Source organism: Paralichthys olivaceus, chromosome 15, assembly GCF_024713975.1.
Source record: "Paralichthys olivaceus isolate ysfri-2021 chromosome 15, ASM2471397v2, whole genome shotgun sequence".
NCBI lineage: Eukaryota > Metazoa > Chordata > Actinopteri > Pleuronectiformes > Paralichthyidae > Paralichthys > Paralichthys olivaceus.
Window position 1 is genome coordinate 17,217,577 of NC_091107.1, and position 25,120 is coordinate 17,242,696.

The window sequence follows — 25,120 nt, forward strand, 5'->3', positions numbered from 1 at the left end:
ATATACAGTCTGGTGGATTTAACGTGTGCATATAGTGAGATAGATAGATCAATAGAAAGGTAGATAGATGATATAAGACTGATCAATTGATAAAGAGATCGACATGGAATGGATAGATAGATTGTACATCAATGGATAGAGAGATCGATATATGGAAATATGTGATAAGATAGAAAGATGGATAGATAGATGGATGGATGGATGGATACCATGGCAACTTAATTTTCTTTAACTAGGTTGACATATCTCCAGCTGCAGTTATATACTACTTTATATACATTCTGTGATAGGCATAGAGTGTATAGATGGGTGATGTCTCTAGCTGCAGATATATAGTACTTTATATACAGATCACTACTTTATATACTCATCAGCCCGTGTAACAAACACTCATCAGACATATGGCGTCTTGTTAGCAGATGGCGCAGTAAATAGATTTAGCCGAGGCCTCAGTCTGATTAACACTCAGCTGCCAAACTCAGAGAGTGGAGGGGGGCGGGGTGAGTGGAACTCCAGAGGAGGGGGGTGTGTGAGTGTGAGTTAGCATCAGGTTAGCACAGACAGGCTACACACACGCGCGTCAGAGCTAGCTAGCCCCATAAAGCTAATCATGCTCTCCATCACATCCAGCGTCACCAGGAGAACCAGTGTGGTCCAGTGCGCTGTCAGGCTGCTACACCGCTCCGCCACCGTCAACATGCCCATCCAGGTGAGACTCCGGCCGCTGTTAGCTGCGGATGCTACCCGCTCTCGGTCAAGGACGCGTCGGTGTATTATTACCGAGCAGCAGCTGAAGGTTAGATGGTCTGACTGTGACCGTGTAGCTCACTGAGCTAAGGGCCCCTCAGAGAGAGAGGGGGCCGCCATGATGGACTGTAACAGGGATGAATGAGTCTGTGGTCAGTCGATCGTCTGTGCTGTCAGTTCTGGACCAACTACTGCTGCTTCACTGTGTGTGCACATGAAACAAGCTGTCAGTGAGTGTCGGAGGTGCTGGTGTACTGTTACACGTTTAATGAAACATGTACAAAGTCAAACCTGCTGCCTCGTCTGTTTGTCGATCTTCATTCTGTCCAAGACTAAACTTCATTCTGTGAAGAACACGACCAGTCCTCACACAGCCTGTTTGGTTGGTTTGTCAATCATCTGTAATAAACTGCAAACACATGTTTCTTCGACTTTTAAACACTGATCGTGTGACAAGCATGCCATTATTCATCTCTTTGGTATTATATTTATTTATCTGCAGAAATGAATTTAATTGAATTATTCATTCGGCCATTTTGACAAGAGGTCTGTACTTATAAGGGTGTTGTTATGTCGCCCTCCAGTGGCCGCCGAGCATCAAGCATCAATACTGTTGAGATGATCCACGCTTCATCCACAAGGCTCTAATCTATAATATATCCATGCTCTAATCTAAACATTAATCACACATATAACTGGAAAGTTTCATTACAATTATAACAATAATGATATATTTAATAATCCCTGGTTCCCTGTTGTGAATACATGTGGTATTGAAAAATGTATGTTTGATCTTTCCTATGTTTTTCCCATACATCCAATCCTTTGACTATGCATGATAAAGTAATTATTAACATTGGTTTTATATTTTAAAGATAGATGGATATATCATATAAGATAATAATAATAATAATAGCTACACTGAAAACATTGAAAAAATGGAATTACAAAATTACATTTGATCTTTATGTTTTATGCACATCTTTCCTTCAAATCTTGTCCTTTGTGTGACTATACTTAATAAAATCATGAACATTTGTTTCTTTTTACAGGGTTTCTGCTTTGTCTTGAAATAGTATAAAAATTCATCAATAATGCTCTAAATATGTTAATGGCAGTCGATGCTGCATTTCGGACACATGGTCATCTCTAGATAATGTTATCCTGCCGATGTCCACAATATCAGTACTATTGTGAAAATGCTGAGTTAGAATCATTAAAGTAAGAGGTGGAAAAAATGTCTTGAACACATTATACCGATGGAGAAAATAATACTTTCTGTCTGCTTAAAGGACAAACTATGATCTGTATAGTTGGCAATAGTAATTTGAAAAAGCAAGTCTACTCTTGTCTCCTCTATCTCCACCAGGTTGGTGAACATCTCCCCGCAGTGGAGGTCCAGGAGGGGGAGCCTGGAAACAAGGTGGCCATGGATAAGCTCTTTAAGGGGAAGAAAGGAGTCCTCTTTGCTGTACCTGGAGCTTTTACGCCTGGTTGTTCCAAGGTGAGTCCTCACGTTACTTTGATTGACATGTCCTGTGCACAATGACCTTCGCATCAGTTGCCCTGACGTTTTTCTTGTTGCTTTCAGACTCACCTCCCAGGTTTCGTGCAGCAGGCCGAGGACTTGAAGAGTAAAGGTATTCAGGAAGTTGCTTGCGTCTCTGTCAATGACGCGTTTGTCATGGCTGCTTGGGGAAAGGAGCATGGAGCAGATGGCAAGGTACGGACCACAGCTTCTGTGTGAGAGCAATGTCTGTCACAGCCGTGAAGTCTAGTCCAGTAAATCTAACTTCTAATTTAACATCTGACCACATATTGTCACTATTCAGAAGATGGTAATATTATTGCATAGTCCTTCTAGATATCAAAGCAACACTATAACTGCCTCCTGAGCAATTACATGCTATTCATGATATTCCTCACTTGAGTGTGTAGCCCCAGCCATCTGTGAGACATTATCACAGTGTACTACCTTAAAGACTAATAAAATTCACATGTATAATGAATATCATGAATAATTTGGAGTGTACTGCTTTTTTCTTTTGCAGGTTCGGATGCTGGCTGATCCTACTGGAGCATTTACAAAGGTAAAACTATATGTGGGGTGTATTCAAGTTCTATTTAAAGTACTGTGACTGTGTACTCATCAGGTTTTCTCTATCATCTAATTAGGAAGTTGACCTGTTACTTGACAATGATCAGATTGTTCAGGTACTTGGAAACAAGCGATCCAAGAGGTAAGGATTATTTTCTTAAGATTTTTTAAGACTGCATTTGAACATGGTTTTTATAAAATGATCCTTTATTTCAGATATGCTATGTTGGTAGAAGATGGAGTTGTGAAGAAGATCAATGTGGAGCCTGATGGCACCGGTCTCACCTGCAGTCTGGCTTCCAACATTCTCTCTGAGCTGTAGGCTTAGGTAGACCTCAATAACACAAACTGCAAACCTTGAGTCACTGTAAAAGTTGCACTGCAATAAAACCCACTTATCAACTCCCTCAAGTTTACCCCTTTTCCAAAGAAGGATGCAAATGTAATGTGGATGCTAGTTTCAAGCTACACAGCTGGATGGAAATTAATGCGCACAATTATGACACAAAAAGAAATGTAATGGAATATGCATTTGCCTCTGTATCTTGTCTCATGTTAGTAAATAAACATTATCCCTGAAAGCAATAATCAAGGTTTTCCTGTGTTGTTTATAGTGTAGGTAGTACTGTTTGGTGACATTTGACCTCAGAATGTTTATCCTACTCCTGTTACAGATGGTTTTTGTGTGTACATACTGTTGTATCAGAATCAGGTGTCAAGCAGGTTTACACAAACAAGGAATTCGCTGTGGTGTATTTGTGTAAATATAGATATAAAAATGTTTGTAAAATATACAAATATGAAACACATGACAAAATACAAAAAGCACCAGGAAGGGGTTGTGCAATACATTGTAAGTAAGCCCTACAAACTGTATTCTGTAAAGTGATATTGTATTTAGAATAGAATGCCTTTATTGTCACTATACACATGTACAATGAGATTTAAAAACCACTCCAATAACATTGCAACCAGTGTAAAGATATATACAATATAAAAATATGACATAAAGTGAGGTAACAGTGCAAAAAAGAGGTAAGGTGCATGGTCTTGAGGAATATGTATTTATATTTACAGATAAATACAGTGTTTCATAAATATGTATATTGCACGTTATGGTATGAATATTACACATTGTGAGGTATTGCACAGTAGGTTTTGCAATTTGTATTATTGTATATAAAATATATATATAAAGTCTATATTTAGGAAAGTTTTCAATATATGCATACAGGATGACGATAAGGAATACAGCCTGAGGGTGGCAGCAATGCGACGGATACCAACTGCAGCAAAAATATCAGAGAAGAAGAACACCACGTAACGTAAGGGCGCAGAGGCAGGCGCGGTGAATTGTGGTCCCCGCCGCCTGTGGCTGAACAGAAACAGAAAGCATCCTTCAGCTCCTGCAGCTCCTGCAGCTCCTCAGCAGAGCAGCACGTCGGTCTGAGTGAACACGACACTAACAGGTAGGAACACGCTCAGTCAGAACCAGTCAGAACCTTCAGGCGGGCTGATCGGTGCCTGTTGATCACAGACAACCTGAAGCCACGCTCCCTCCACAATGGAAGAGTTAGCTTGCTAACGTTGAAGCTACATCGATCTAAAGTTGACTCGAAGGCGCCTAAAATGCGAGCAGCGTCTTCTTACCTCAGAGTTGCACACTGCGGCTCGGAGAGGAGACACGCGAGGGTTTCATGTCTGGAAACTGAGCCACCGTTAAAATAACGCAGCTAGCTAACAAGCAGCCGCTCCTGGTATTAGCAGGTCTCCGGCTAGTGAGCGTTAGCTCCTTGTGCTAAAGCTGTTAGCATGGAAATGCAATGCGCGCGTAATTCCGCAGTAAGCGTGCATGGCATTAATGATAAGTATTCACCGAGTGTAAACAGAGGCAGGGCGATCAATGTGGTCACTGCGAGATACAGGAAACCGGACAAACATTGTTATTATCAGATATATTTAATGAACCTGTCGTTGAAATGTTTGATGCTTTCAGTTTCTTTGTCACAGTGATTACGCTGAACTATGGATTCTTGTAAAACCCCTACTACTACTGTAATTTGATTGAGTTCCGTCGATGTTCGTGTCAACTCACCATCTGTATAGATCCGTTGTTTCTCATTACATGTAAAGAATTTGCTAAGAAAGCAAGTCACGTGAAATTAAATTAAAGTCAACAAGTCAATTGTTATTCCAACTGCTTCACTTTCATCTGTTGTGGATGGAACATTTGTCCTCACTAGAAATGAAGAGTAAGTTTATTCAAATAGTTCCTTATTGTCCAAGAGGGATAAATCATTTGGGGAAATTTAATACCACCATTGTATTTTCATTTCCATTATTTGGTTTTTGTTTTACAGCTCGCTTTCTGGTGATCTGCAGCACCCATCAGAGCAGCCATGTCATCGACATCCCAAAAGCATAAAGACTTTGTGGCCGAGCCCATGGGTGAGAAGCCCGTGATGGCTCTGGCAGGCATCGGAGAGGCCCTTGGCAGTAGACTGGAGAAGAAAGGTTTTGACAAGGTGATTTTTTTATAAGGCCTAATAAATATATGATCCAGTGTGTAAGATTTAGGTGAAAGTGAACTATTAGCAGTAATTCAATGTAGAGTAATCCTCATGTTGTTTTCACTAGTTGTTTAATCTAAATTTTATGAACTGTAGTTTTCTTTACCCCAGAAAAGGCCCTTTATATTTAAATAGTTCTTATTTACATCGAGGGGGTCCTCTCTACGGAGGCCGCCATGTTTTTTTACATTAGTCCAGACTGAACAAACTAAACACCTTTTGAGTTTTTATGACAACTGAAGCTACCACAGGTTCTTTTTCATGTTTGGAAAGGGAAGGTGAGGTGAGGGGTGTTCAGCTGCAACATGCAATTTCAACACTAGATATCACAAAATTCTACACACTGTACCTTAAAGGCATGGACTAGGTTGAAGCTACTGATAAAGTATATAAAGTTATCAGTTTATATCAGATACTACTGATACTAGATACTGGTATCCTCACAGCAGTTGGTTAGAATTCCCTGATAGTCAAACTGGCACAGTTTGTATAATGATCATTTGTTTGAGCATTTGAAAGTGCATTACTTTTGTGTCACCTAAATTCTTACTTATACTCCCCGACAACAGGCACATGGACCCTTTTGGACACATCTATCCAATGTGTATTCTGTAAAAACGAAATACATGCTGTTGTTTACACTACAAAACAAATATGATCTCAAATGAGACACAATTATTTTCTCTGTCAGTTAAAGGTTAGACTTCAATCTTTTTAATTCTATGTCTGTGGCAGATTTAATTGTTGAAAACAATTGCTAGCTTTGCATCATTAAGACTACAAACAATATATTGTCAGTCTTTTCCTTGTTGGTGCGCGAAAAACTTTGACAAAAGCTCTTTAAGTGTCTGACGGCACAGCTAGGGGTGTGCGATATTTATCTTCTATAAATGCGAGCTAAAGTTATCGAGTATTTGGGAGAGCCACATTGAATGTGCGCCCCTCTCTCTCAGTGAGTGAGTGAGTGAGGGAGAGCCAGGCACCTCACACAAGTGCCACAGGCCAAGCCGAAGTGAGCAAAGCCCAGATACAGGCACACGGAACGCTCCTCTGCACCAGCCAAATATTTGATGGCTCCACCAGTGGTCTAATCATCGTTATCAGCAAAATCCCATAAAATATCGAGATATTATTTTTGGCAATAGCACACACCTCTAGACACAACACGATTTGATGGCAGTGGAGCAGTTAGCTTCGCAATATTTGTAAAGAATTTTTTTTAGCAGCCTTTGATTACGTTCAGTTAAGTGTCATTTTATCCTGCTCATTGGGTTTAGTCATATGATGGTAGGAAACCTGTTCTCTGTACTGTAAATTGCTAGCCCATCCCATTTCCACATACCTGCTGTCATCACTGCACAGCTGTTAATAACTCTTGCATTCTTTAGTTGAGCTTGGACATTTGATGTGCTATGTCCTGTAACTTTTATATATCTATTTTAATTCGATTTTCCATTGTCTGTATTTATATGTCCACAGGCGTATGTTGTCCTCGGGCAGTTTCTAGTGCTTAAGAAAGATGAGGAGCTTTTCCGGGATTGGCTGAAGGACACTTGCCAGGCAAATTCCAAACAACAAAATGACTGCTACGGCTGTCTGAAAGAATGGTGTGACGCCTTCCTATAAACTACTCAATCACTGTTTTCTACTACTCAACTTCAAACTCAACATTACCTCTTTCATGGTCTCAATTTAATCCAGATGCACAGCACATATGAAGGGACACTACACACTTAATGGAAGTGTTTGTTTTTAAATTCTACTGAAAGCTGTTGGTGTATTTCTGAAATCCCACAACCCCCTAAAGTAACACACACACATGCCCTTCTCATGGTCTTTGTCGTGTAGCACTATAGTAGAAAACCTGCACACTGTTTTTAAAGCCATTGGAAAGTTCAAAGCTGTCATCTAAAAAAAAAAACAGAAAAAAAACACGTTTCACAGTTTGATATGTTAATCCACCAAAGTTTAAAAGATTTCATGAGGAGGTGGATTGTTAGCTTGAAGTGCTTTGAATCGGATGTGACCCAAATTATAACCCAAAAAATGCAAATGACAGTACTCTATGCATAGATACTAAATAATAGTACAAACATTTAACAGTTTATCCTGCAACGAGTGGAGCAAAATGGCCAGACTCCCTTGTGGGGTCTGCTAAAAGCTTGTTTCACCCTGTAGATTGAAATGTGTATAAATAAAGATGTCAATGGCCAAACTCACACCACTGTCAAACAGGTGTCCAAGTCTTTTACCATTGAAACGTCAGCCTTTATATTAACAACTAGATGTTTTACTAAATTAGTTGGACAAAGCTGCACATTTTGTTTGTTTGTAGTAAACAAAGCAGCAGCCTTAAGTGCGGGTTCAAAGCAAATGAGTTGCGAGTTGTGACTGATGTGGAAGTGATCCTAATAAAAACCAATACCCATGGCATGATGAGGGCCCTGTTTGTCCCTTTCTGGATGGGTGCTAAAATGCTGTACTCTTACAAAAGAATGTATTAGAGGCCCCTGCAGAACCTGGCTGTGTCTCATATATATAAAAAAACAAATTGAGGCATAACACCCCCACTGTGTGTGTAGTTTACTCAAGAACAACTAAAGGTAAAAATCTATTTGATAACTAATGGTCAGATCTTCATAACTGAGCTTGATATTAACTTAGAGTGTATTTCTAAACATAAGATGCCTTAATGCATGTTAGTTTACACAGTTGATTAGATGAACTATAAACTATACAGTAGTGCATGGCATGTCTAGGCTGTGTCACATAATGTTCCACTCATGTTAACGAATGCTTGCAGTCACCAGCTAAATGAAGATGTACCTGTTGTGTAGCGGCTACTTGTTAAAACACTGGCTGATGTGTTTGCATTTTACTGGAAATTGAGCTTTTATATATTATCTTGAATAAAGTCACAGATGAGAGAAAACCATTGATGATGGGAAGTTTTTTATTTTATTTCAATGTTCGTTCAATGGTTACTTTTTCACCAAAGCTCCAAATTTGATCTTTTTAAAAATACATTTGACCAGAGCAGGTTGCCCCATAATGATTCATCATGTCAACAATGCTAGATTGAAGAAGAGCAGTTTCCTTTTGTGTGGATCTGAATGAACAGAACAAAACAATGGCATGTGCTATAGATGGAGAAAGCGAAACCTTTTAATTAAAATGTGAATTCCCAGTTCACTCTCTTCAGCCATTATTTCACAATGATGTGCAGACACATTATAGTTGTTTCCTCTCACACCTGATCAAATGATGACAATGATAGTGGTAAAAGTACAATACTTTTAGAAAATTGTTTATGTGACTGATTAGCTGATTCTGCTTCAATGGCTTAGATTGTATATTAAATGTCCACAACCCCTGGAATGTGTGATATTTTTTTAATATATATATATATTTAAACTTGGGTCAGTGTGCTGTTGAACTATAAAACATTGATATCACAGATCAGATGCTCAGAATTGTTTGAAGTATTACAGTAGCACCTATGAGCGCGCACACACACACACTTCCACATTCACACTATAGCAACAGTATAGAAATGAGCACAATGGTAAAATCTTAATAAAACCATGACAGGATTTGATTATAATGAAAACAATCCACTTGTAAATAGTTGTCCTTGGTAGATAACAAGTAACTGCCAAAAAGAGGATGGGAGAATACAAAATATATTCACATGGGATGCAGCTCTAAAGGACAATCTACATATACATGGAGGAACATTCAGTATTAAGACTTCTGTGTAAAATAAGCATTTCCTTTCTGACAGGAAACGGTTGCGATCACACCAAACGTAACTGTTATTAATGGGACTTTCTTAGTTGCCATTGAACGCACAGTTTATATGGGGGAGAACTCTGTCCTGACCAATCAGGGCATCATCTGAGACACGTAGCACCACCATAATCCATAATAGACCGATTGTGGGAATTGAATGCCTCAGACGAATGTTTCAAGAGCTGCAGAATCTATACCAATGAGTGAGTGTGACTGGTGGAGCCTCTGTTGTCCTTCTTGGCAGTTACCTGTGATGTGAATGAGCATGAGATGTCTGTTTTCAACCAGGTGATGATTGCACGTAAAACGTCCTTTCTTTACACTTCTGGTCTTGTTTTGAGATCTAGTAGATAACTCTCTCTTTATTGATTCAATGTTTTAAATCTCTCTGTTATTTTTGTTCTTTCACTCTAATGTTAGTTAAAGAATTCACTTCAAGACATGTAGTTGATAATGTACTGTACATCGGCAGCTTTTATGCAAGGTTACTATAGTACATCGATGTCTCTCAAATGGAAGTACGTGTACACACTGTACATACATGTACATACTGTACAGTTGTACTTTTTTTAAAATCACAACAATCCCTGATTTGATTTAAAGCAGAGCACAAAAGAACTTCTTCTCCCTGAAGGGGTTCTCTGAGGTGGGCACAGGGGTGATCAGAGGGTCGTCGCAGGAGTGTGCGTCGCAGTACGCCATCAGATCGGCTGCTGCCTTCGACACCTGGAGGCGAGGGGGGTCAGGTTGAGAGCAGTTTGGGAACATGATTACAGTAGATGACACAGTTTTCAACAATTAGTCTCAGTCAACAATTAAGATTAAAGAAAAGTTGTTCATTTGATTTCATTCACCTGTCTCGAGTCAGTGGCTGAGATGCGTTCAGAGACACGGAAGACATCACATTCTCCGCTTTTAAAAGCCGTCAACAACTCAAATTATTAACAAGAATGATCAGAGACACTTTTACCTCCACCAAGCATGTTTTCACCACTGTCTGTTGGTAGGTTGGTTTGTTTGTGAGGAAGATAACACAACAACTACATAACAGATTCTAATTTCACAGTAAGAAGAAACCATTTCATTTTGTGCAGATCCAGGATTTTTTTTATTTTAACATCGTGAACATCGACGTTTTGCAACATTTCCCTTGATTTCCCAGAAAATAATTCATGAATCCTGATGAAAAATATCAGACATGTTTGGGAGACTGATATTTATGAGTGTGCAATTTTTCAAACTGTGCATCTAGTGAATTTAAATGTTGTTTCATGAGGGGACTGTTGGGACTTGGTGGAGGTATCGACTCTACTAAGTGCTATTCTAGTGATAAATTGAATGAATTTGTCTTGAACTACATGAAGACCCAATAAATCACTACATACACTGTGTAGTTCCAACAATACGTCATACTAATCTTCATTGTCTACATTTAAGAGCCCCCCTGCAAACATATTCATGAATTTGAAGCCCAAGTCTGAACATTAAGTGTGACAGTGACATGGATTTACTCATGAGGACTTAAACATAAAGTTCACCAAAACTCAATGATTCACTGTAAATCAAACTGGATCGAATGTGTCTCTACAAAAGCTGTGAATTTGTGTACGTGGACATGTTACTGTAAATTACACACATCATCATACAGCAGTGAACTCAACACAAGGACAAAAATAAACATTGAAGCCAGTAACAAATTTCCTGTCAAAATATGTCCGAACACATGTAACACGCCTGTTTTATTTCACTCATCAGTTTTAAAAAAGAGTGGTACATGACTCAGAGCAGACTTGTTATTAATAGAAGGACGTTCATTATTCTGAGCCTCTGACTAAAGGAATTGTCATGTGTCTGAACGCACCGTCAGGTTTTTCTTGCTCTAAATTGTTTCCCTGCAAATCCAAAAAGTAAAATGTACTGACAAGAGTCTTTAAAAGACCCGGAACTAGAAGTTTTCTCCTTTGCTGAACTTTTCTGCTGACGTGTTGTTCTTTTTGAAGAGGAAAGGTGCCCGTGCAAGTTATTTGTGAAGCCATTAGGAACATGATAGAAACCAATACTGTTTGGAAACACTCCAGTGGGAAGCACTGACTCAAAGTGAATCTTAGAAGGTCACTGGTGCTCGTCTACATCTAAACCAATCTACTGTATCTGATGTCTGGCCCAGAGGAATTTATTTCTTATACCTTCTCAGAAATTCAAAAGCAGATTGAAATATTTTCTCTAGACGTGATTTAAGGTTTAGAATCTAAACTCTACATAGTGGTAACTGTCTTTATTGATTGAATATTTAGGTTTCGGATTCCGTTGTTATTTTTGCTTTCTCCTCTAATGTTAACTGGCATTTTGTAGTTACCTCTGCAAAGGTTATTATAGCGTTTGTTATTTTTAGTAGGATGACACAAAAACTTCTCAACCGATTTCCATGCAATTTTGTGACATGGCTCAAAGAAGATTCCATTAAAACGTGGCGTGGATCCAGAACAGGGGGCAGATGCAGGATTTGTTTTTACTTTACTTTCTTTGACATTGTGAGATGTTTAAAAAAAATTTTTTTTCCATTTCTTATAACTGCATATAGATAGCTTCTAAAGTTACTATGCTATATTACTGTTTAATTTCAAATGAAAGTATGTCTGCACACTGTCCATTTGTTTTTACTCCTGTATCATATGTACAGTATGTTTTCCAGTGTTGCAGTGCCATGACTTACATTTGAATCGGAGGCATTGAGCTCGTCTTACCTTTATCCTGCAGAAACTAGCCTCTATCTTCAGTTGCTCCACCAGTTTCCTGGCTTGACCGACGCTCATTGTGCTGTTCACTGGGGTGTCTCCTTTCATTCTGGCCACAAACACAGCAACAGTTATTTGAATCACACACAAACTCATTCAATAATGACCATTTTCTTATAGTCCTATCCCCAGGGATAAGTGATCTACTTCTCCTTGCCATAGAAATATATTTCTAAAACTGAAAATGGATTAAAAATGTATGTATCTAGGTTGCATTCAGTTAAAATGTTTTCGTATTCAGGCACCCATTTACACTGATAACCACATAAGATTTTTAATAGATCTTTCTATAGGTGTCTGATAAAATGAACTATATGTGTGGACTTAGAGTTTTAATACAAACACATGCATGTACTGTTATTCATCTCAAAAGTTACTGTATTTTATTGCTCGTTTAGGCTTTGCCTGCAAACCACACAAGAAACCAGCAAGTCGCCAATAACCAAGTATACATATCAGTCACTATTTTGTCATAGAATTGGCACAGCCACTACATTATGTCATCATATACAGTATGGTCACGAAAACAGACCCCCCCCCCCCCCCCCCCCCCCCCCTCAAAAAACAATGTGATCTGGGCCAAATGGTCAGATTTATCCACCGTGGCCCACAGATTCTCCCACCACGAGCAAGAATCACCACAGAGATATCAAATGTAGAGAGAAATAAGCACTGCAGCCGTACAGACATTTATGAAATCATGAATAAATCTACATATGACTGGAAAAAAATGTGCCACAGATGGAAAGAGAAGCAAGTGAACAGGTTAAAAAAAGCCTAGAAGGAGCAGATCTATTTGAACCATTCTGGACCTTTCCCCATTGTCTTTTCCCTTCTCCATCCATCCACCCCCTTTTCTCCTTACCCGTTTTATATTCCTCTTCAGGTGCAATCTTCCCCCCTCTTCTCTCTCTCTTTTTTCTCTCCCCTTTTTTGCCTCTCCCGTGTCAGTCTGTGAGCTTATGTTTGGTGGTATCAGTGTAGCCGGACCCCACCCCTCACAGACAACAGCCTGGATGGTACCCTGCTCTGTACAGTCCAGTGCACTGCGATTCTGCTACAATGAGCACTAGGTTTGTGGTGGATGGAGAGGATCACCCCCATCCATGGCGAGTGGTAGCTGCCAGATGGAGGGAGGGGAAGCCTTTGGTGGTGGTTATCTTGTGGGGGTGGACTGTACCATACCTCCTGTTAAGGAAACCAGGGCCAAATGGAAAGTCTCAGGTTTCAAACTGTGACACAGAAAGCAGGGTGGTCTATGTGGTTAGTTATTTTAATGCTAAAAGACCATTTGCAGCTTGGGATGTGATCTCCTGATTCACCATTCCTCTCTGTGGCTGTAGTGATGCCCACCCTCTCCTCTGTTGCTATGGGGACTGCTGCAGTCTGGTTCAGAGGTTTGCATCACAATTTAAACTGAGAGCTTTCTGCTGGTGGTTAAATGTGAATATATATAAATATAAATATGTAAATGTGCTACAGATCCAAAGTATCTGTGAATGTGCAGACTGGCTGTAGTGAGCAAACTCGACGACCACAACAGCAGCTGTTAGTGTGTGTGCACCTGATCAACAAAGATTATGATTGTTATTAAATCACACGTTTGTAGAGACGTACGTAGAGACAGTCTACCCGTCAACAAGCAACTGGAGTCACGACAAACGCCCGACGCCATGTTTTGCTAAGCTAGTGAGTGCTCGGCTTTAATGGCGCTGCGCTGCTGTTTCTGTTTTTTTTTCTCCCGGCGGTGACTTATCTTGTAGTTTTTATCGTCTCTGGTGGCGAGGAGGCAGCTTCGCGTTCCCGCTAAATTGTCCCTCGTGCTTGCCGTAAAAAGTCTCCGGCTCCCGGGGGAATAAACTTAAATACAACATTTCTAATCATAGTGTTAAATATAAAAAAATGAGATTTAAAACTCTGAATTCATTTTAAACCGAATGATTGTGCACGGTAAATTTCACAGGATTTGTATGTGAAACAGTAAAGAAAAAAAAAAAAGACACATTTTTTTCTTTGCATCTTAAAACTGTTTCTAATTTGTTTTCATCTTGTGAATTAACATTTTAAAATTTTTCCCACATCAGTCTGATCTTGCTTCTTGCCAAATCCCTCATACACATATGTTAATTTACAAACAGAAATCCCCTGTTCTTTGTGTCCATAAAGGAAATTGAGCAACACATTCAAAAATTCTCCCACACAGCATAATACATTGTAATCTTTATTTCAACATTTTTGTTTTGATATTTTTGATTTCATTTGATTGATATTTTACTTGATTGCTCTTGTATTTTAAAATGAGACTGTATTGTCAGGGCTACTTCTTCTGTGTTAAGTTTCCTATGGTAAATAACAAATAGAATTGACTGTAAACATGATCAAATCTTTTCATCTGTCCATTTAACAATGTACTAATTTGTTTAGGCTGTTTATTTGTTATAGCTCTGAAACTAATATGCATTATCTTAAAATTTTGAATATTCAAGTAAAGCCCTAGATGAAAACTAAGTTTACCACTGTGATGGAACTACCAGACGGCAAAGAGCTGCATTTTTTCTGTTATATTGAGGACATGACTAACTTGAGCATTGACTTCTCTGTCAGGAGCTGCAGCTAAACCCTGTGAGGAGGTCTGGTGGCTGCAGCTGAAGGACTCCATCTGCTGGATGATGCTGGCAGGTTTGGTTGCATAGTGACGAGTGACGACAACTCATAACCAGACTTCTAATTATGAACCAGTCAGAAGATCTGTGAACACCCAGCTTTTTTCAGGTAAATATTCATTACATCTTCCAAAATCCTAATAATAACTTGGTTTACAGAAACATCAGATATTAATAAATGACCGCTGGTCATTTGGAAGCTGTTGAACCCAAATGATTCAAATTGAAATTGAAACTAATGAACAGTGAAGTGTTGTCATGAATAAACATTAACACTAATAGATTTAAAGCAGATATGAACTGGCCTTTGTGTGATCACGTGTGTTAACAGCTAAAAAATATTTCACACACACACACAAAATGTTTCTCACTACTGAAGTTGATCGTTATAGATGATTAGAAATGTGTTAAAAGCTTTAACTTTCTGTTACTACATCAGTGAAAGACACTTCACTGAGGTTATAGCTGATGACAAATACATTCATAGCTAATGAAAAATGTCTTCAAGTTAAAGATAATAATAATAATAATAACAATGATAAAAATAAAAAAACATGCAACACTAACAGGTGTTTGAGATTAAAACAGGGGTAAATAATGTAACACGTGCATTTAAAACATCCATTTAATGCATACAAAACATGAATGGATATGTATGTACACGAACACATTATAAAGTTAAAAAGATAAAAACTCTCACAACAGAAGAAAGATCCATCAGTTAAAAAAAGCCTATCTGTAAAAGTAAGTTTTAAGATTTAAAAGAAGCAACAGTCAGCTGATGTAATAGTCTGTGGAAGGATGTATTTAGCCGAGGAGCCAGCACTGCAAAGTCTTGATCAGCAGTCTTTAACCTGGACCAGCAGACCTATGGAGCCTGTTAGATCTGTATCTATAAACATTATATAAAGTACAGGTTTTACTTTGAATAGGGGGCTGGTCACTGGTATTCAGGACAAGTTTGTGTCATGTCTTTTTCTGCTGAGCAAAATCCCAACTGGTTAGATGTGACACATCTGAGGTGTAAACCCACGTCTTATAAAGCCTAGTTTATGCTTCTGCATCACGTCGATAATCCAAGAGGGACTTGGCAGTATTGCATATCATTTTAAGAACCAGTTTTAATCCTCGTGGACTGTTTCTTTATTTTTTTTGCGTGTGTCCTGGCACAGACTCTGAAAAACAGTGACAGCAGGTACAAACCAGTACATGACTGCAAGGGCCGTGTCTAAAACGCTCACCAGATGGTCCCTGAGAGCTCCTCTTTCATCTCTGCAGGTCATACTCTGTTTGTAATTAGTGTGGGTGCAGCCAGCGGGTCATTTATTAATACACTGACATAATGAGTTAAAAGTGTAAGGCAATGCACAATTAAAATAAGTGTAAAATTATCTGTAATATGTTTATCAGATAAGTTAACTTTAAATGTCCTTCCAAAATAACTGCCTAAATCAAGCACTGTATCAAGCAAAGAACATTTAAATTATTAATTCAGTTGTGTGTTAAATTGTGTAATATTAATTAACTCTCAAAACTTAATTAGTAGTCCTTAAGTAAGCTGAACCTAATTCCTACTGTGGCACAGTGGGGCCTCCTGGAGAAACAGCTCTGTCCTCTCTGCTGATTTCTTTTAGTCTTTTTAGCTTCAGACACAAATACAAATTCACATTTAATAAAATCTGACAGAGTTTAGTCGCCAGACAGTTTGATTGTTTTAAAAAATGGATAAAAGTCAAAGTGAGACCTGACTTGTTATCTCTGTGTCTTGCACAAGTCTGTCAGATAATCATTGGCCCCTCAAGCAAACTGCAGTTTCATATAAAACTGTCTGTGCAGCCACTGATGCAGTTCACTGCCTCGAGGTTGAAGTCGATAAATATCGAAACAATGTTGGTAAAAGATTTTCATTTCAAAACCATTTGAGCCATTGATTCTATGATGGGACTCGATGTTGAATAGACACTGAAACGCTGGATGTGTTTAAAGCTCAGCAGCAGCTGTCGTGTTTGAATTCAAGAGTACAATTCGTTATCTGACCCTTATTATCTGAAGATCGCAGACTTTTTCAATAGAGCTGCTATTAAAGTAAAATTAAAATAATACATTCACCATATCGTTGTATGTTACAGGCAATCGTGCAGCAATAGCTGATGTCTGCATCTTGATTATTCAGTGGAGTGAAGACAGCAGTCAGTATTTTTTCATTTACTGTATAAGTACAATTCAGTGAAACAATGATGTACACCAGATACTGTCTGGGGAGTGACAGCAGATGAGGTATGGAAACATTTAGGATCGTAGTGTTTTACTGAGGTGAATTAAAAAGCCTCTTTGTCATTAGCTCTCTATATAAATATGTATGAAATATTGGCTCCGTCAAGGAGGTGATGTTTTCCTCTGCGTTTGTTCGTTAGTGTGGTGAATGACCCAAGAAAGAAGACATTCAAGTTGGTGCAGATTCTGATCAGTGTTTTTTCAACAGCTTCCTTGATTTCTCAGAGAATAATTCATGGATCGTGATGAAAAACAGTCTGTCATGTTTTGTAGACTGATATTTATAGATGTGTGCATTGTGGTGCAGATCCAAATAAAGTAAAAAGAGGACTGTTTGGTCTTGGCAGAGGTTTGAGCTCTGAGTTTCATTTTAGTTTCAACAGTTTTCTCATGAGGCCCCAAATAAGAAATCCTTAATAATATTTTTTGGGAGATATTTTGTCTAAAAACCATAAATGTGATGATCATTGAAAAATCAGGATTTACCTTCTAAATGTCTACCATGCATGACCATGACCATGAATGTCTACTCTCAATCTATCTAACCCCCTAATTAGTGATATATTGGATAATGTGATGACATTCTATTCTGGCAAAAACATGAAAATAGAAAATGCGTGCTCTGATTTCCAGGTTAGCATCTGAGGAGTCATTGCGGAAAACAAACCTGTACTGACTGTGTGTACACCACAGTCAGTAGAGCACTGCCCCACCTCGCTCATGCTGTTTATTCACAGTTATTACCAGGCACATACTGAGTTTGTTTCAACCTCTCTCTGATCGATCAGCCCCCGGGTGCTACCACCACACAGCTGTGAATTCCAAACCAGCTCTTATGTAACGATGAGCCAAGCAGATCTGGGTGGGGTGATCGTCTGAATCATCAATCACAATTGGCTGTTTGTATCGACGGTGAAGACACTGCTCAATACTTTCCAAACACACACTTGTGATTTCATTCAGAGGGAGCTGGCGATCTGCAGGCAGAGCGAGCACCAGCCTGTCATGAAAATAATTCACAAATTGAAGCAACAGATATTATTTCTCAGTTTTATTTGGTTTTTTTTTTATTAAAAGAGCCAGTACCAATGTGTTTACTTGAAATGAACACGGAGAACAACTTTAGATCCAGCCATCAGGTTTTGTACTGCACACTTTATGCTATTATGGTGACATTATCATATTCAGCTTTAAACAACAGAGGAGAGGACGAGACATCAATAAAATCTCATCTTGGGAAATCGTCAGCCAACACAGGCAGCAGATTAGTACTCAGAGCTGCTGCTGATCATCACACATGTCAGAAAGGGAAGAGACAGAGCATGTGTGAACTGAGTTTATCTCTCACACAGAGCGGTCCGCATGTCTACAGAGCACTTCAAGAGAAAACTGTTATTTTCAAGCCTCCTCATGCAGCCAGTAGTGTGTCTGTGTATGGCACAACTGTTCTGCCTGGACATAAGTTTGACATGTCATTGTCATGTCAATGAAGAATATGTGAACCAGTGATCAGTGTTTACACACATTACTTTTCTTGTCATCTACATTTTTGTATGTAATTGATGCTGCTGCTTCATTCAGGAAGTCCTGGATGCTCGGAAGGCCGGTGTACAAATGAGAAAATAGTCTTGACACTGACTGACTTGATATCGCTACAGATTCTCTGATGAGTTATTATTTAGTGGAACGAGGTGATTTATTGAAGCATTATTTTGGACATGTGTTTATGTCTGAGATCTATAGATTATTATACTTAATAATAAGCAAATTAAGACGAACATAATGTATTTGCAATTTTTTTTATAAGGTTTGGTTTCATGCAAATTAAAAGAGAAAAGGCCCATAATTCATCTTTCTCTGTGTGTGGGTTTATATTTTTGTCTGTGTCATGATATTGCAATAATCGCTGTTGTTGTTCAGTCAGTCAACAAACACTATTTTTGACATTGCTTTATATTTTGAGATCAACTATCTACAGTGTATATAGATGCCACTGTATTTTAGTTGTTTGTTCAACCGGTAACAAAAACAATCATCCTATGGAGCTAGAATCAACTAAAATTCTTTAACCTAACATATGCAGGTTGTATGTTAAAGTTTGCAGAGTGTCACACTAATGTTAATATGCACAGCAACATTCAGAATCATATCTATGTAATGCAGGTTTAAATAAGTACCTCAGTATAACCAAGACTCACAAACCAAAGTAGGAGGTGAGAAGATACTTGGGCACCCACATGAGGATCATCCTCTGCGGACTGGGGATATCTGAATCCAATTTCTTGGCAATATATCCAATAGTTGTTGGGATATTTCATTAAAGAACTAATCTAGAGGTGTTACAGACAACGTAAAACCATCAGATTCACCAAACTCAGAGGGATTCATCCTCTGGGGATCATGAATGTCTGTCTCAAGCTACTTCAGTGGTGGAGTGACTGTTACCATCTTTTGAACCATGTCACTGAAAAATTGCCAAAAAAAAGTAAATATTATTATTATTCTGTTTTTTAGATCCTGTGTTTTGTGTTGGCTTTACTGATGCATTTGATTTCACTCAAATAGTAAATGATCAATTCTTCAGATGTCATGAGCACATGCACTTTGATTGAATGTAGTAACATATGATCAAAATCAAAATTTCATTTGTAGCATTTATGTTTTAACTTGATGGTTTTTAAGTCATGTGATCATTGTGTTTTTCTGATGAAGTGCTGATAACTTGAAGTATCCAGATCTATGTCAAATATTCCAATGCTCAGACATTTTACCATCACTATGGGCAGAAATAAAACTGACCAAAACTTAAAACAAAAATCTGTCAAAATGAACACTGTCGCAGAACAAAAAGCAACACCACAGTTTTATTTAAACACAGTGACCAGTGAGATGGGGTTTCAAAACATTTTACTGCTACATTTTACTCTCTCTGCAGCTGCTATCATGCTCGTAAGGAAGACCAACAGGAACTGCTACACACCCACAGTTACACACAGTCACTGAGATTTATACACCGCATCAAGGCAGCACATCGAAGCCCGGGTTGAGCTGGAGCAACGTACGCAGGGATTCTGTATTCAAGCCCATTTTGCATCTGTCACCTTTAGTGACAACTCACCACTTTGCATCCGCGAAAATGCAATGTACAAAATAAAAGTCCTTGTGATATAGCAGCATTGTATTAGTCACAGTGCACCTCAAAGAGTTATGAAGATTATAGTCAGTACATGAAGGTAGAAACATTTGTCTAAATACAAGAACCAGTTACTACAATATGAAAATATTACATTTGCTCAAGAGAAACAATCCATTATGAAAAGGGAGCGGGCGACAGAAGAGGTTAGATAACATGAGTTTTTGGATAGTGGGGTGAAACGGCACAGTATTACTATGATAGTCGTACCTGAAGAGTTCTTACCCCCATTAGAAGAGAGGAGGTGATCTGCTTTTTTCTTAAACATCATCATCATCATCATCGCAATGAGTCCTTAAATTCAGTATTTGTTACAGGAAATAACACGATGTTTAAAAATGAACAATAAAATACAAACAGGAATAATTCAGTTCCCACAAATAAGCAATAATGCATGGATATACACTGTTTTCAAAACACTATCATACACACAGTAACAGCGTTCCTCTTTTCAACACAAACAAAAGATTTGAACACACACCGACACTCACAGAGACACTGACCCTCCAGTTCACAGAAATGAAAGAGAAAACGCTCGGTTTCCTTCGACGTGTCTCTCGAGTACAAACATCTGAGGTCAGCATCGACTCGGCTGCACAGCAAGTCCATACAGTGGAAGTAAAGAAACTGCCTCCACAGCCATTTTGCATATTAAGTCCGTATAAAAAAAATCAAGGAGCAATAGCAACAGGCCCTCTTCAAAGGTTATAACACTACACCCACTGTGAGCTGAGCTGGAGAGACTGGACGAGTGAAGGGCATGTTTGGTTTAATGTCTCTCCAGCTGAAGTGCAGGCGAGAGGTAAAAACAGGAATATGGTTTGCTGAGTCACCTTTACTGAGGTCTGACAACAAGTGTAATACTGCAACTCAAAAACACAGCAGAGGATCCACACTGTCACTGCGGATGTGGAAGATGTCGTTCTGTTTGAATATAAAAGAAAGATTCATGTAAAAAAAATGGCAAATACACAGATATATGTGCGTATATACCCAACATGATGTGGATGTTTGACTGTAGAAAAATATATAGCCTATATCAAAGTCACCTAGCCAGAAAATAAATCCAACGAGCAAAAGTCAGCATCATTTCACAAAGTCGTATTAAACCAAAGGACCAAATTACACAAAGCTAAACTGAAGGCATTTTGGTTTTAGAAAAATGTAGCATTTTTTCAATCACATGTTTAAATATGGGAAAGGGGCAACTGGGATTTTGTGAGGGAGTATCAGAGACAATTAAAGTGGAAGAAAACCTTGAGAATAAAGTTGTAATATTACAAGAATAAAGTCATAACATTATGAGAATAAGATTACAATTTAGGAGAACAAAAGTCATAATTTTAGGCCTCTTGTCATGTTAGAGGAGGAGTAGCAGGAGATCAGGCCGTTGGCTGCTTTAAAATGAGGAATGTGGAGTATCTTGTTAAGTTATACTTCATTATAAGCTTCACGAAACATCAGCACCACATTATCATAAATATCAGGACTTTGAAAAGAGGGCCATCAAGAATCCAGAAAGAGTGGAGCTTTGGCAAGTACGAGTTCCTGTTATTTCCTTTTTTTGTCTTTATCTTCGTAGTATAATGAGATTTTTCTCGGTGAATCACATCTTTATTCTCATAATACAATGAAATTATTCTCAAAATCTTAAAAATCTCTGTCTTTCAAAATGGCCCTCATACTTCATTGTAAGTTCCAAGGTTCCAATATTACTAAGAATACTAAAGTTTGTGAAGTCTTAACTCAGGAGTGACGTTTATATTCTGTCACACTCTAGTTTGGATTGGTTTGATTTTGTATGGTCACACTTTTTAATCAATATAAAATCAATTAAATCAATAATAGCTGTGTTACAAAGCCCTGGACTTTCAGAGTGCATGGACGTGTCCCTGTCAGTCTGCACAGACATTTACTTCAAGTGTTTTTACAGGACCTAGAGAACAAGGTCAATCAAGAATCTGTCTTTACACGTACGTCACATTTGATTCTATTTTATAGGTGATGCTCGACAAATTGAATTGTTTACTTTTTGCAAATGTTCACATCACTGTATATATTAACAGCATGCTATCACAAAATGCATGGCAGAAAATGTGCAAAGGATTTTCATCCAAGAAATCTCTTCTTTTCTTTAAAATGAATGAACTGATATTATATGGAAGCTGTGGTACTTTCAAACATCCTGCAAGTCAAAGGCAGACATACTGCAGATTGTATCACATCCCTGTTGGCCCAGATCAGAGGAGAACAGGAGTTAATGTGTACAGGCTTTGTATATCATGATTGTAATTGTAATTATTTGTGGAGGACGTAACCTTAACAATACAGAGGAAAAGTTCACAGTGAATCCTTAATCAAACTAAAGCCTTCACACTAATGAAAAATATATAATGCATAGTCAAGAGGGAGAAAGTTAAGAACTTCAGTGAGGACGATAAGGCAAAGGAAAAGCTGATCTTAATCTAATCTCAACCAATCACCATAACAGTTGTTTTCTGATTCCTTCACAAAGGAATTCAAATAATATATAAAGTAGATTTGGCTTTGAGGTGGTTGAGAGTAAGATGATATAAAAATGAATTTTCCAATTATTGTGTTGATTTGTTAAAACAATAGACACCAGTAAAGAAATTGAAAGTTAAAAAATAAAGTCTTGTAGTTTGACAGTTTTTCACTATAACACAAAATGAATAGTTTGGCTCTTTGTTCGTGACCAGTCAGGTTGAGAAGGATGTTAAATGTTGCCTCTTTGTTTTTACTGTTTTCTCCAATAAACCAATGTGCTGTATTGAAATTTGAAGCAATATCTCTCTGTGCAATATAACAGGCCTGTTTTCATGCATTAATTAACTATTAACATCACAAAAAAAAGGAATAAAAAAAAGCATCTTTTTAATGATTGATTAACCATGGAAGAAATAGCGCACAGTTGGAGAAGGTCTGTTGTCTTAAAGCACATTATAATAGCAGGATAATACCTGCTGACACACAGCTAAGCTAAAATACGCGGTAAAAAAATCTCTGAAAGTCCAACTCAGCTCTAAATATGTCTTAGTCGAGCTTATTTCAGTGTATTGACCTGTGAGCTACTCACTCATGAGTGTACACACCTTTATTTCTGATACTTTTTCTTTGCTTGTACACTGGCTCTTTCACTGAAATAAACTAAGACATTCCCATGAGCTGTTTGTCTCTTTTGCAATACGTTTCCCAGGTTAATGCTACTCACATCCCTACTAGGTCCATGCTACTCTGTGCTACAGTTTTAAAACAGGAAATTCACCAATACACATGATGATATTGAGCAAAAACAGTAACTGAGGTCTGCGTAACAGATTCTCCTCCCTGTGACAAATGTAGGAAATGCACAGGGTTGCTACATGTGGTGGAGATATCAGTGGCTGAAGTAAGACATTAGCAGCTTTCCTTGTTTGTGTTCACGTTCTGCATGCATTTGTTCTTGATGGCAACTGTTTCTTTGTGGGAATGTAAGTGATGGGAACAAAAAGGAAGAGGCATCAGAGAAAAACAGATATCTGAGAGTGATGCTGGATCTATACAAAATATTGGCACCTAAACAGTACACTGAATGATGAAGAGTTACGACTTTAACAAATGAAGCATCCAGTCTCATGTTTCAGTCTCGCGTTAAAAGTGCCGATGCGCCAACATTTTCCAGTTGTACTATTTCTGTCTTCCGGTCAGCCACTCTCTTCCTTTCATGCCACCATAATCCCTCGTCAGCGGCATCCCCATGTGCTCACACCTGCGTCTCCACACCGCTCAGTTTAGGCATCAGGATGCGAGGGGTCACCCCAGAGTTGAGGTCCCTCTCGAACTCCAACAGCTGACCCATGAAGTTCAGATTCGGGGACACCACAGGGCGACGGCTCCGCACGTATTTGTAGGCATCGGTCATTGTCATGAGGGTGTGCTTCATAAGGTAGGCGATGACGATGGTGGCAGAACGAGAGACGCCGGCCTGGCAGTGCACCAACACTCCCTGTCCACTCTGATATGCCTCCTCTGTGGATGAGAGAACAACAGAACAGATGAGCGATGGGTGAATTCAGGCAGTGAAAAATGTTGCAGGCTGGTGAGCTGTGAGTGGCGCTGAATATAAAACATCATTCCAGTCATTAGAACTTATGAACAACGTACATTTTGTAAAGGCCTGTGAACAAGGTATCAAATCTTCTGCTCAAAATGAAAATGAGGGAAGTCAATGTGCATGTTTCTAATTTCAATTGAGACCCAATAGAACTTGAATTGAAGAATTGAAACAGCCGCCTCCAGGATTTGTATCAGTATACCCAACTTCCAGTTTGACATTGTACTAAAAATACTTTTTCTGAAATTATAAATGTATTTTTCTAAATTTAATTATTTATTAATGGGTTTCTTCATTTATTTATATATTACTGTATTTCTATACGTATACATATGTTTCTTTTACCGCACCTCTGACCCTGACCTTAAATCTTTTCTATTTTCATGAAAATAGAAAACATATTACTGTTGTTTACCAGCTGCCAGCCTTCATTTTGGAGGTACAGTAATAACTGACCACCAACTGCTAGCCTCGGCCTGGTGACTATGAATATGGTGCAGTTCAAAACCTGAGCACAAACCAACTGATTCCTCAATGTAGATTCATCACCTCATGTAAGAAAAGCTACCGGTGTCCAGAAAGCAGCCACAAACATCTAAATACAAAAATTGTGGAGTTACGAGATGTTGCACTTCTCCTCCCCACAATTCCTGCTGTTGTGCCAAGCTAACATGTCCTGGACTGCTCTCTTCACTGAGTGCACAGAAAATTTATATCAACCCTTCATTAAACTCTTGACGCGACAGTAAACAAGCAGACACCCAAAATGTCAAAGCAACACCGTGCGACTTATAACTGTAATGCAATAACTGAATTTAAATTTGTAATCTCATTACTGAAAAACAATCACATTACTGTAATGTGTTACTAATAG

General features: G+C 38.5%; 3 protein-coding genes across 7 annotated transcripts in view; 2 read left to right on the forward strand and 1 right to left on the reverse strand.

Moving 5' to 3' along the window:
- Positions 1-496: 496 nt before the first annotated feature.
- prdx5 (peroxiredoxin 5) lies at positions 497-3,433 on the forward strand. The gene is made up of 6 exons (XM_020085520.2): positions 497-709; positions 2,117-2,251; positions 2,339-2,470; positions 2,799-2,837; positions 2,923-2,987; positions 3,062-3,433. Exons 1-6 carry the CDS (start codon positions 611-613, stop codon positions 3,165-3,167), a joined length of 576 nt encoding a protein of 191 aa, XP_019941079.1. The 5' UTR covers positions 497-610; the 3' UTR covers positions 3,168-3,433.
- Positions 3,434-3,903: 470 nt separating this feature from the next.
- On the forward strand, positions 3,904-8,350 carry banf1 (barrier to autointegration nuclear assembly factor 1). Its single transcript, XM_020085904.2, has 3 exons — positions 3,904-4,314; positions 5,206-5,370; positions 6,895-8,350. The coding sequence occupies exons 2-3, from the start codon at positions 5,245-5,247 to the stop codon at positions 7,039-7,041; spliced, it is 273 nt and encodes a 90-aa protein (XP_019941463.1). The 5' UTR covers positions 3,904-4,314; positions 5,206-5,244; the 3' UTR covers positions 7,042-8,350.
- The window catches only part of gng3 (guanine nucleotide binding protein (G protein), gamma 3), a 36,738-nt gene continuing 19,968 nt past the window's right edge, over positions 8,351-25,120 (reverse strand). For 3 of the 5 annotated variants that reach the window (XM_069510448.1, XM_069510449.1, XM_020085633.2), the window contains exon 5: positions 19,785-24,161. In XM_069510448.1, the coding sequence (XP_069366549.1) occupies positions 23,896-24,161 (266 nt within the window). In that variant the 3' untranslated portion in view covers positions 19,785-23,895. Of the gene's footprint in view, positions 9,934-11,951; positions 12,052-12,867; positions 13,079-16,240; positions 16,309-19,116; positions 19,270-19,784; positions 24,162-25,120 lie in introns of those variants that run through there. The other 2 variants (XM_069510450.1, XM_020085905.2) reach the window with 2 other exon arrangements.

Excerpts from the sequence above, each read along its gene's own strand:
- prdx5 (XM_020085520.2), top strand. The coding sequence starts at position 611 with ATGCTCTCCATCACATCCAGCGTCACCAGGAGAACCAGTGTGGTCCAG. Across the intron at positions 2,252-2,338 it reads TTACGCCTGGTTGTTCCAAG|ACTCACCTCCCAGGTTTCGT; the intron begins GTGAGTCCTCAC and ends TGTTGCTTTCAG. Across the intron at positions 2,471-2,798 it reads AGCATGGAGCAGATGGCAAG|GTTCGGATGCTGGCTGATCC; the intron begins GTACGGACCACA and ends TTTCTTTTGCAG.
- banf1 (XM_020085904.2), top strand. The coding sequence starts at position 5,245 with ATGTCATCGACATCCCAAAAGCATAAAGACTTTGTGGCCGAGCCCATG. Across the intron at positions 5,371-6,894 it reads AGAAGAAAGGTTTTGACAAG|GCGTATGTTGTCCTCGGGCA; the intron begins GTGATTTTTTTA and ends ATATGTCCACAG.